This window comes from Strix aluco, chromosome 2, assembly GCF_031877795.1.
Source record: "Strix aluco isolate bStrAlu1 chromosome 2, bStrAlu1.hap1, whole genome shotgun sequence".
In the NCBI taxonomy this organism is placed as follows: domain Eukaryota; kingdom Metazoa; phylum Chordata; class Aves; order Strigiformes; family Strigidae; genus Strix; species Strix aluco.
Genome location: NC_133932.1, coordinates 34791575 through 34804059, shown reverse-complemented (window position 1 = coordinate 34804059; position 12485 = coordinate 34791575). Strand labels below are relative to the sequence as shown.

The 12485-nt window shown below is 37.5% G+C and overlaps 1 protein-coding gene across 6 annotated transcripts in view; it reads right to left on the bottom strand.

The window, feature by feature from the left end:
- ITSN1 (intersectin 1) overlaps nucleotides 1–12485 on the bottom strand; it is a 148423-nt gene that overhangs the window by 96986 nt on the left and 38952 nt on the right. For 2 of the 6 annotated variants that reach the window (XM_074814283.1, XM_074814284.1), the window contains exons 5-7: nucleotides 4353–4513; nucleotides 2709–2888; nucleotides 1975–2068 (exon numbers count right to left, since the gene is read on the bottom strand). In XM_074814283.1, coding sequence (XP_074670384.1) covers nucleotides 1975–2068; nucleotides 2709–2888; nucleotides 4353–4513 — 435 coding nt within the window. Of the gene's footprint in view, nucleotides 1–737; nucleotides 809–1974; nucleotides 2069–2708; nucleotides 2889–4352; nucleotides 4514–6541; nucleotides 6591–11597; nucleotides 12302–12485 lie in introns of those variants that run through there. The other 4 variants (XM_074814287.1, XM_074814285.1, XM_074814286.1 and 1 more) reach the window with 4 other exon arrangements.

Below are 12485 nucleotides of genomic sequence, written 5' to 3'. Positions count from 1 at the left end.
TATTGTTGTTGTTTGTTGTGTTGCTATTGCATTGTTGTATTAAACCTTTCCTTATTTCAGTCTTGGGGCTTTGTATTTCACTCCCTTTGTGGGGGAGGGGCAGCGGCCGCGTGGTCTCAGACCCCGGCAGGGGCTAAACCACCACACCTATTCTCACATGACAAGACCCAAAACAGGTAATACCCCTATTTCTCTTTTTCTATTTCCAAACTATTCTGCTTTAATAATACTCTTTCATGGGAGCAAAGCAAAAACAAGCTGCATCTTAAGTAATGAAAATAAGAATTGAAACATTTAAAAAAAAAAAAAGCTGACTGTTTAAGTTTTATCCATGTGATTTCCTCCCTCACCAGTTTTGCTAGATTGGGAGTTTCCACATATTAGATCTACTTTTGTCTTACATATATATGTACCTTGACCTGTGAGTAAGGTTACTAGACATTAAGTAATGAAACTCTCCTTCATGAATACTCAGGTGGTAGTTTTGGAAGAAAAATTGCTGGAGGACAAAACAGTTGACTCACATATGCCAATCATGGATACCAAGAGTTCGCTACTGGTGACTTGGTAGACAGAGTGACAAAAGCACCACAAATGGAATTTTGAATTTTACCCTTGTCAAAATTCAAAAAAATTCTCAGCTAGGGAAAAAAAAAATACTTGAACTTTACATTTCAGTTTAATGGACTTAGCTCTTCTCCCTCCCTTTCCATAAACTCTGCAAATCAATTAATTACCTTGCTATCTGTTTTCTCCACAATAAAACTTGAAGACACACACCAGTTCATCAATCAGCACTAGCAGCAGTCTGTGAAGAAATACCCCCTTCACTACTGGCAGATGTTTCAGAGTTACTGGAGTAACAGTGATTAAGCTAAGGAAGCTGCAACCCCGGCCCAAACAGATTCAGAGAGCCATGCAATTTCACCTTAGAAAAGAAGTCATCTCACCTGAGGTTCAGGCCCCTGTTGGCAATAAAAGTGACCAGCGAGATTCAGACAGAGTTAACCCCAAAATTATGACAGCCTACTTATGGAATATCTAGAAGCCATTTCAGCTGAAGTTTCCTGAATTTCATTCATTGTCTATAACAACAGTATTTATAAAGCAAATAACTTCTTGTACCTCTGGAAATTATATCAGAGTGCCACTACTATGCTCCTGACATTACTAGATTTCAAAGAGAAAAAGAACTGTTTGTTTTGAAAGACTTTTAACCCTATTTGCCAATAATCAGTAGTGTCTAATACCAAGGCACAAGAAAAACCTGCAGAAGAAAAATTAAAATAAAAATAGATAATGAATGTCCTGAGCCATTTTCTTCTTACAAAAAATTCTGTAGCATAAATCTCTGAGAAAGTTTCATTTATAAAGACTTTGGGAAATCACTATCTTACCTCCTCTAAGAAAGTTTTATTTTCCTAGATACATTTCTTCAGACCATAATAAAATACATTTTGCCTAATCATACATTTTCCTAGGCCTTGAAATAATCTAAAAGCCTTTTAGGTGACTTTTCATGCAGAACTTGAAGAATATATAAGAAACACTTATGTGGAGTACATTTAAAATATTAGAACTATTAAATGTTTTGTTTTTAAACGTAATCTCAGTTGCTAATTTTAAAGAATATTACTTGTTATGTTTTCACACTAACAGAAGTGCCTGTGCAGTATTAGACAATGCAGATTATGTTTACAAAAGCAAATGCTTTTCTAAAAATTAAGTTTTCAAGAGTTTGAAAATAGTGTCAACACATACTGTAATAGTTAATTATTATATTTCAATGATTCACTACTCATGGAGCATTCCTTGTAAAACCACAGCATCCTATGAAATCCTGAAGCAGTATCTCAGCAGGAATTGATTTGTGCAAGTAAATATTATTTCAGAAAACAACTCTGTGAAAGAAAAGTAGTTTTTCTAACTCTGGGGAACAAGATACACACATACACTCATTCCATGCCAACTTACCTAGCCACATCAAACGATTGTGCCTTTTGCAGTTTTGCGTTTAGCTGTGATCCTGGACCAGATCTACTAAAGGAAGAACTCTTTGGCAACGTGGCTGTAAATAATACACGTAGTGATTTGTATTAGCATTTTAAACTGTAGAATTTCAATGACATTCATTTAGTTCCTAACATCAAATACAAGCATTATGGCTCTTCTGACGGTATCCCTTTTAAAAATATTAAGGTAAGTTAACAGTGCCTAACAAAATAGCTGAAAACACACAGGCACTTCTCTCACATCTTTTTACTTTTGCAGTTTCATGCAAACCCTGTTGATAACAAATTATACTGTGATTAATGTTAGAAGTCATATGTAGTCCAGTATTTTAAAGTAATCCCAACAAACAGCAGTACTTCAGCAGTTATAAATAGACAGGAAAGGGCCAATTTCTAGGCAACAGTTTACTGGCAAGCTAGATTTACCACATGGCTGTCGTAACAGGGTTAATATATTGCTCAACATGACTGACTGTTACAGTATGATATGTCCGTGTTTCTTCTTTTAACTTTTTTTCAAGTTTGCTAACCAATTACCTTGGGCTAAACCAATATACAGTCCTTACCCAAAGTAATTCTTTAAAGTAGTAAGTTAGAATGGCTAATTCCATGTCTACTGTGCTCTGGATCCAAAGAAAATGGCAAAATAATTTGTTAATAGCAAGAGAGTACACAGAGTCTCAGTATGTAGCATACCAGGATGAGCAAAAGCGGGCAGAGGCTGTATAACAGCAGGAGCTCCATTAGCCAGGGGAGGTACTGCTGCTGCAGGAACAGAAGATACTAATGGTGGAGACATTCCTACTACTGGAATAGATGCCATTGGCACTGGGGCAACAGTTGTAAGAGATGGCATGCTGGCAATGCCCCCAATACCTATGGGCAAGAAAAGGAGATAGTTTTTCTAATATAGAGACTCCTAATATGATACAACAATTTAACTGCAGCCCAGCAGTAAATGCAGAATTAAAGAGCAAATTGAAATGGAAACTTCCACACACCCCTTGAAAGGACTCTTACAGTCCACTGCACCATTAGCATGACAGGGGAACATAAAACAATGCAGAGGGAACAACATACCACTTTATAATGTATGCATATAAGATCACACTGGATGCAACACTGACCAAAAAAGTCTATTAGCATTTGCTGAAGAAAAGAATTGTTTGCCTTGAACTAAATGAAGAGCAGCACTGTCAACTTCCAGTGAGTAATGAACCCAAAGCCTACATTTAGCCACAGCTGAAAAGAACAAGCTTCAGGATAACTGCTTGCAGCCTATTGTTGAGATGAAACAGTGCAAAGCTAATAGGGTAAAGCACAGTAATGAGGTATTTTAGGTGTAAGCACAGTTGCATGAATAACAGGGAGGTTAAGGAGGTCCAGTCATGCCAATAGAAAGAACGAGGGTGTGTGTGAACAGCTGAGATCAAGTCTACAGTGAATGAGAAAAAAAGAAAATCACAGATTTTTCTCCTTCTCTTGGGGGGTTGACTTTATTATGTTTCTTCTCACTTAAACCAGTATTTGCTCTGTTCAATTTCACTGATTTCTTACAGCCAGAAATAAAACTGTTTATAAAACTTGCAGAAGCGACAACTGATCAAACACGGTTGCACACAGTTTATTAACTGCACTATTCTTTTTTCCTAAGGACAGCAGTGATTCTCAGGCACCAATCAACTTGAGTCACAGCAATGACTAAAACAGAAAGGTAAAGAACATCACACTAGAGAATACAGCAGAACATCAAAGTGTCACACATAAGGTTCAGCTTCATTTAGTTATTTTCCTCTCACCATCCCATTTTCCCTACTCTTTCCCTTGAAATGATGGCAACCTTGGCAGTACTTAACCATGAGAACTGAACCAGCAGCTGCTCTAGCTAATGCCAGTGCAGCACTGTTCATAAAATAAAAGCAGAGGGATTCATTACTACCATGACTTGTAAGAAGTCAAGAAAAAGTTAGCTAATCTTGCCAAAGCTGGAGATCCCTCAGTGACAACAGTTTAGATAAAAACTCCATCACTTTGGAATGCACCAGCCCTGCTACCTGATCCATCTTTTTTCACCGCAAACACTTTTGTTTGGAACATACAGAGAGCAGTATAAGACCTGAAGCAAACAGGACCTCAACTTGTGTTATTCAGTATGGTTGGGTGCTCAAAGCTCATTGAGATTTTTTTTGGAGGATGTGCACGCATGTGGCAGCATTTGAGTCAATGTACTTTTAGAAGTACTTTTTACTAGAACTTTCTTTTAAAAACTGCGAAACAACAATCAAATTCGACGTAGCTTGCTACAATACAAGCTAACAAGGAAGAAAATAAAGAACTCACCAAATCCTGGTGCACTAGGCAGAGCAATAGGTGGCTGCTTCATGACTGGAGGCAGTGCAGATGGGAGTTGATAACCTTGTAGTTTTAATTTGATAAGTTTCATAGCTATTGAAAACTCCAACTGATCCATCCTCCCATCATTGTTCATGTCAGCTAGAGCCCTACAAAATACACAATTTCCAGAGTTAGATTCTTCAGTTATGAACTTCAGGAACTGACCTAGGAGTGTGCACATGCAGGCATCTATATTCAAGGCTACTTAATTTCCCCTCAAAATAATGATGCCAGATTAAAAATGGTAACAAAAGAAGACACTGTCTAAACCAAGAGCTTCTTGATTTCTTTCTTGGAGTGATTAATAAATATTTTTAAAGTCACTTTTCAACTCTTAGAGGAATTAGCAAAGCATCTAGAGAAGAATGTAGTTCTACAAAAGCTTTGCAAAATCACACAAATGAAACTACATAATACTACACAAATCAGATGAGTTAGTCTGCAAATCTGCACTTTAGCTACATTTAAAATAAAATGTTCTTTAAGTCTGGGTACTTTTCTGAACACCATTACATCTGCAAGTGCACAAATGTGTTTTCAGTTAAACAATGGTTTTCAAGATAAAACATTGAGCCTAGATCTTGAATAGGCTTTCATGTAAAGCAGTCTGACTTAAACAGTTGTCTTTTTGTTTCTTCATTTGAAGGTTAAGAAACCATGCTCAGCAGGGAATAGGGTTGGGAGGTTGGGGGAGAGAAGCAGGAAGAAGAATGTTTAGTTCCTGCAATTGCAAACTGAAAAACAGAGTAAATACACATTAATTATGTAATTAGTTGTAAACTTAGTTTTAAATATTATGCTTATATCTTTGCATCTATTTGAAGAATTAAGTACACATTTCAGTATTGAAGTAATATACATTTTTTTAGTCTGTGCATACATTTACATGTCATGGACATGAAAACACAAAGGACCCAGACAGTCTAGTTAAACAAGAGCTTTATTTCTCGTTAAATCCCCATCAAGGAAAGCTTTCATGCAAGTATGTGAAAAGTTATCAAAAAAGTACTGCAATAAATTGACAGTTATTGATAATTGATACTTAAATAAGTAGACAGCTGCGTAAATGCAGTAGCAAAGCATTCACAAAATGAAAACCCTCCCACCCCAATCAAGGAAAACTCAACGAAGAGGCAGATCCCAGCAGGGGTTGCCACAGGTCAACCATACATCTTAAGAGTTTCCCCTGGTTTACATTACCAGTAGCATTTCCCCAAGAAGGGAGACACTCCATCCCTTCCCAGTACTTATAAGACAGCATTTTCAGCAGTGTAGCTGTCTTAATCCATCAATTTTGATGTCATAAGGATAAATAATAATACTGAAAATCTGGCAGTAGTATTTAAAGAAGAAAGAGAAAGTCTGTTGAGGAAACTGTAGACTCTGAGGCTTATAGTTAAAAAGAAAAGTACGCATTGCACCACTCTCTGAAAGATGTTGAATTAATACATATACTTCACTGAACAAGTTTTGGCTGTGAGAACTTCCATGTGTTGCTTCCTGAAGCTTCGTATCACAGGGAAGTTTAATTCACACATAAAATCTGCCTGCTCTTCAGTAACTTTAAACCTTCCTCTAATCCCACTACCAGCAAGTCTTTGGAAGCCTAAATGTAGTCAAAACTGATTCTGGGACCCACACAGCATAATGTGATTTGGATTCAAGTTTCAGACATGATCGCTTAGTGTGTTGTTCTTTTGACAAATAAACAATTAAAAAGATCCTACTGTAGCAGTTGGATTTGATATACAGTAGTCTAACCAGCAGAAGGAAGAAGGAAGGCCAGCATGGCAAATCTGGACCAAGAAAAGTACAAATTTGGAACTTGCTTGCAGAACACCACTGCTCTAGAGTCTCAGCTTCTGATCACTCTTCCACAAAGAGCAAGCAACACACTGGGACCTCCTGATGTACTGGAAGGATAAGTTAAAGTGGAAGATGCAATGGCTTTGTCTTCACGCAACTTGCAGAGATGAGTGGGAGAACCCTAGTGAAGGCAGAAGAGCCTCTCTCCTATGAGTATTAAGCAACAGCAAGGATAGACTGCAATAGCTGCTAATGAAAAATGTATATTACAAAATGAGGGGTATAGTTATTTCTAGAAAATAGTTAAAAACACAAAGTAGGCTTCTCACATTTTGTTACTGAGGTCATCCATGTTCTGTTCATTCTGAAGCACAATGGCTTTCTCTGGACATAAAAACACTAAGAGTTTATTAGCTTCCATCATATCTTTCTGTCCAGTGGGGAGTATATACCACAAGCCACTCTATGGAAACCTGCAAACAGACTGCATGTATGCAGTATGTAGCATTTTTCTTCCTATACAATGAAACAGGTATAAACCTCAAAAAGACATGTTTGCATCTCTCTAAAATTTTCTCTACATCAGAAATGTTTACACCAACTTAAAATTCCTGTAAAAAGCCCAAATTCATTTTGAAGGAATTCATAGTTTAACTATGACAATTAAGAATATCCACTCTATTTTTCAACAATAGCATGGATTTTTTGCTGCCCAATGTCATCACTTAGGCTTACAAGGAACAGTATTACTCAGTACATTTTCATTTTCTTCTTCATACACCTTTTACTTTTTACAACCAAAACAGTTCATATAACATCCATTAGTCACCACTTATAAATAGTGACGTTAGATTTCTAAAAGTCTCACTTGGGAGAAATACATGCTGCAAGTCTCACAAACCTGAAACATTCAAGAGGCAAAAGGTATTTGGAATGTTAGAATGTCAGAAACTTAATGGCTAAATGTATTTTCTGAAGTGCTTCCTTTTGTGGATTTTGCCCTAGAAAGTAAACCAACATGTAGTGTATGAATACCAAGACAGCCTCATTATAAAATTACAGAGTATTAAGAACAATGGAAACCAGGAACAGATAATTAGCTTTATTTACTGATGCTTACAAGCAGACACCACACTTTTCTGAAGACAACTAAAAAAATTTCAGAAATATTCAACAAGGAAAATATGTGGGGTTTTTAATGAAAGTTGAGTTCAACACTCACTCAGCCATTCTGTCAGATGCCCAGCAGAAACAGGCAGTAAAAAACAGGCTAGCAAGCTGAGGATGTGCATAGGAACAAAGCTAAAGAAATTGATCTGGATAAACCTATTCTAGCAGATTTTTGACTGCACTCCAAGCAGCCAGTGGTCCTCCCAGAGACGACTCATTCCTCAACATACGGAGAAGTTAGTCAGCTCCATAGTGACCAAATGGCTCCAACAGTTCAAATAAATAGCCACAGTGTTTCTTACATCTTTGCATTTAAGCAAAGTAATTACACAATTTGTATTTATAATAGTCTTATTTGTTCAACCTAAGTGGCTTCTACACCTGCAAATACTTTGAGTTATAAAATATAAGCCTTTCCATTACTAAAGCACAGGCAGAGGCCCTCTACCTGTTATATATGTGGCCATGAAAATGCAGTAAGATTAAATATCACACTATAGGCAACCTTGATTCTCCAGGCACTATTTACATAGTGTATGGCTAGAACACAGGAAGTCACAGAATCACAGAATCATCTAGGTTGGAAACCTTGAAGATCATCCAGTCCAACCATCAACCCAACATTAACAGTTCCCAACTACACCATATCCCTCAGTGCTATGTCAACCCAACTCTTAAACACCTCCAGGGATGGGGACTCCACCACCTCCCTGGACAGCCCATTCCAACGCCCAACAACCCATTCCGTAAAGAAATACTTCCCAATATCCAGCCTAAACCTTCCCCGGCGCAACTTGAGGCCATTCCCTCTTGTCCTATCGCTTGTTACTTGGTTAAAGAGACTCATCCCCAGCTCTCTGCAACCTCCTTTCAGGTAGTTGTAGAGGGCGATGAGGTCTCCCCTCAGCCTCCTCTTCTCCAGACTAAACAACCCCAGTTCCCTCAGCCGCTCCTCGTACGACATGTGCTCCAGACCCTTCACCAGCTTCGTTGCCCTTCTCTGGACACGCTCGAGTAATTCAATGTCCTTTTTGTAGTGAGGGGCCCAAAACTAACACAGTCATCGAGGTGCGGCCTCACCAGTGCCGAGTACAGGGGTAAGATCACTTCCCTGTCCCTGCTGGCCACGCTGTTTCTGATACAAGCCAGGATACCATTGGCCTTCTTGGCCACCTGGGCACACTGCTGGCTCATGTTCAGCCGGCTGTCAATCAATACCCCCAGGTCCCTCTCTGACTGGCAGCTCTCCAGCCACTCCTCCCCAAGCCTGTAGCGCTGCTGGGGGTTGTTGTGGCCACAGTGCAGCACCCGGCATTTGGCCTTATTGAAACTCCTACAGTTGGCCTTAGCTCATCGCTCCAGCCTTTGCATTCTACATGAGAAAATATTAATTGTCCACGAATAAGAAACTTTGATATGCACCAGTCTCATGGCTTTAATTCAACTCCTATTCACATCATCATCAGTAGCTTTTAATTTAACAACTGACCTGTTCAACTCCTTTACTCTATGTCAATGTTATTTGTTATTTAAATTAACAGCACAAATTTCAGTGAGAAAAATTATGTACACACTACAGAATTTATACACTTTTTTACTGCATGCTAACAAAAAAAATCACCTTTTGTCTGACAAAATCTTTAGTGCAAAAATAGGACAAATTTTCATTTCTAATTACTGAACCTAGCATCATGCTGTTAGATTACAGTGCTACTTTAGAATAAACATCACCTTAAATGCAGTGAGTGGCTGACAGTAAACACTACCTAATTTCACTGTTCTGCTTCTAATGAAGTTTGGAAGAATGTAGTGTCCTTAAATTTGTTTCATTTAAGGTCTGGCCGGAACCAGTACAGAGCAGTAAATGGATTAAACATTAACTAAATATTTATCATATTTTATAGAACAGGCCTGTGTTTCTAACAGGCGTTTTCTAATGAGAATAGCAGCAGTGGGCTTCACCACAATGCTAGGTTTCAGGTGCTGACAAAATTCTTCCCCTGCAGATCTTTTCCTCCTCCTTTCTCTCCCCTGTTCTGCAGAATGCAAAGACAACTTGATTATTTTTGCATTTATGAGGCACAGAAACTAAGCATGCAGGTTTTTTTCTGACAAATATGCTTATGATTAGCTTACAAAACATCTATTTCCATGAAGATGGCACAGAGTGTTAAAACAAAGAAATCTCCTTGCAGTTCAAAAAAATCTGGATTTATTTAGCTTTACATTCCCATATTAGATTATGCAATCCCATACTGCATTATAAAACTCAGCCATAATTGGAGAGGAGAAATTAGGTCTTTAGCATCAGTCACTTAATCAACGTATGTACAGTAAGAGTTACAACTCACAGAATTGCCACTCAATCTTTCACTCCCACACTTGGACACAAATTTAAGAAGGTTGTGAAGGAGGCATATGTCAGAAATAGGTAAGTCAACCAATGGCTTTAGTCTGTCCTGAAAAAATAAGTAAATCTAAATGCATGAAAAACAGATGGCATTGATTATTTTAGTTCTCATTTAATTCCAGAGAGACAAGCTACATAGAAGATGCTTTTTGAGGCCATCATTCATAAGGGCTTTAGAAGAAAGCCAGATTATTGCCTACTTAAAATCAGTTATCTTCTGAGCCATTGCAGTCCCAATTCAAAGCCTATTTAGAGGCTTCTTAATAGATTACCAGCTTGGCAGACTCCAAAGCTTGTAAAGGGTAGAACACTAAAGAAGTTGTCATGACAGACCATAATAATTCCACTAATTTGCTTCACTGAGGTCCCAGAGACTTCCTTTTTCTTAAATGAATGATGAGTAGAAGGGACACAGGAATTCTCAAGGCTAAAAACCATGGAGCTACTATTTTTAAGGAACATGAATTCTGGGGAAGCTTTGATTATTAGCAGAAATTAAGATATACTCCTTATTGTCTCATCTTAGAAAACAATTACACCAACTGCATAATATTCTCAGAGCAGCTCTTGAGGCAGAAGACATCTAACTGGTACTTCAGCTAACTAGCTAGCTAGCATTTCTTGAAGTTCTAACGAAGTTATTTTTTCGTGACACAAAAATGGCAATTCAGTTTTAATTAAAATTAAAATATAAGACAGTGAAAATCCTTATACTGCTCACTTATGCAAACAAAATTCTCTCACTCATGAGATAACACGTTTGGAAACTCATAGAAATAGAGGACTTGCTTTTTTGGCAGAGAGCTCTGAAAGTAGTATGGCCAATCACTCACTAGGCCAATTCCCCCTGCAGTTCCTTTCCCAGTTTTGTTTTTCTATACAAGAACTTCCATAGTCAACAAAACAGATGAAAATTTGTATTAGCATAAGCTTGTCTACATACAGCTGTAGGTAATCCTTTATGAAACAAATGCTAGGCTCCTATCTCGCAGACAGATTGATACCATGTATTCAAAATAAGTAGACTCATTAAGAATAGGAAAACACTTACAAAACACAACATACATACCCTTCCATATTTCTAGGATCAGAAAATTAATTTGAAGAGTCTTACAAGTTGCTCTAACTCAGAATAACAATTTTCCTTCCTTAAAGACTGCTGTATCTCCCCTTCTCTCCCTCTAATAATCAAATGCTATCAAAAAACCCAATTCTATCTATTCAAGAAATAAAGAATAGTGATAGAAAACAAGTTTCATGCAGCTCGTATCTCTCACAGAGATTCTGGGCTTATCAGTCCAGACAGAACTCCTCCCTCTATTAAAGTACTCATCGATCTATATCAATGTTAATAGACATTTAGATAGACAACATTAGAATATTGTTATTAATCCAGAAAGCAAGTGTGCCTGCCGCTTTGAGATCTTACCCCTGGGAGCTAAGACAAACAGATTCACATCTTTCAATACAGTCTTGAACAGACTGTGACGTCCTTTGCTGGCTGCAAAGGACTTCTTGCCACTAAACAGTCTAACTTTTATTGTTACTGTGGGACAGCAGTAATCTGTGGTAGGTTACAAACAACCACTGATAGATCAGAAGAGTTAAATCATTCAAGCTGTGGGAAAAGAAGGGGGTTTTCCTGTCTTCCCCCCCCCCTCCCTTTCTTTCTCTCCCCCCCCCCCTTTTTTTTTTTCCTTTTTAAGGGGTCTTACTACCACTATGCAATTATTTTCCTATTTAGTAATTGTAACTCCAATTGGGAATATATTCAAGTGATTCTAGATTTTTACTTAAATACTTACATCTCTTAATTCAGAGGTGATTGAAAAACGAAGAGAGACAGCAAGAAAGGGATGTCTACATGCTTTTTTATGATTTATAAAGGCAGCATGAAAAAGTTTTAGTTCAGCTTTATTTAAAAAAATGTGCAAGTTCAGGTCTTGTCTCTATGACAACTACAGAACTAGTGGAATGATTCTCTCCCTCTCAAGAGGCTGAAAAACTGAATAATTCAGAGAGGAAGAGATTTTTAGTCAGACTATTTACAACTGTTTAGTTTTGTTAACACCTATTTAAAGCTAATGCCTACGGAACATTTTTGAAGAAAGGATGTCTTGTTTAAGACAAAACTTCTTTCCTTGTTTAATTAAGAGGCAAGAGAAGTTCCAAAGGGACGTTTTAACTTTCACTGAGTCTTCAGCAAACAAGATAACCAGAATAAATTTGTTATTTGTAAGATTAAGATAATTTTAAAAGAAAAAAGCTATTTATTTAAAAGCCATGTAGATCCAGTCCCTCTTTTAGGCATGCATATTTCCAAAGCAATTGTTTTTCTTGCAAGAAAAGAATTCTTTCTCCAGTCAGAGCAAGATTTTGCCTTTAGAAGTCCTTACTACAACAAAAAAGTTTTATAACTGCAATAAACTACTCTCTTTCAAACAGTTAACAGAGGAAAAGTTAACAGATTTGTCGGAAGTTATCCATCCCTCTGCTGCTTTTTTCCAACCTGGAACAAAAACCAGTATTATTTCACACTGTCTAGCACCAAAAGAAGTTTTAGTAGTAATATGATTAATGTAAATCATGAATAATCTATGCAAATTAGCATGTCCAAGTCTGGCAGGGTCACATAATTTGGAGCAGAAACAATTGCAATCCTGCATGAAGAAACTGGCAGATTGTAGAAATGT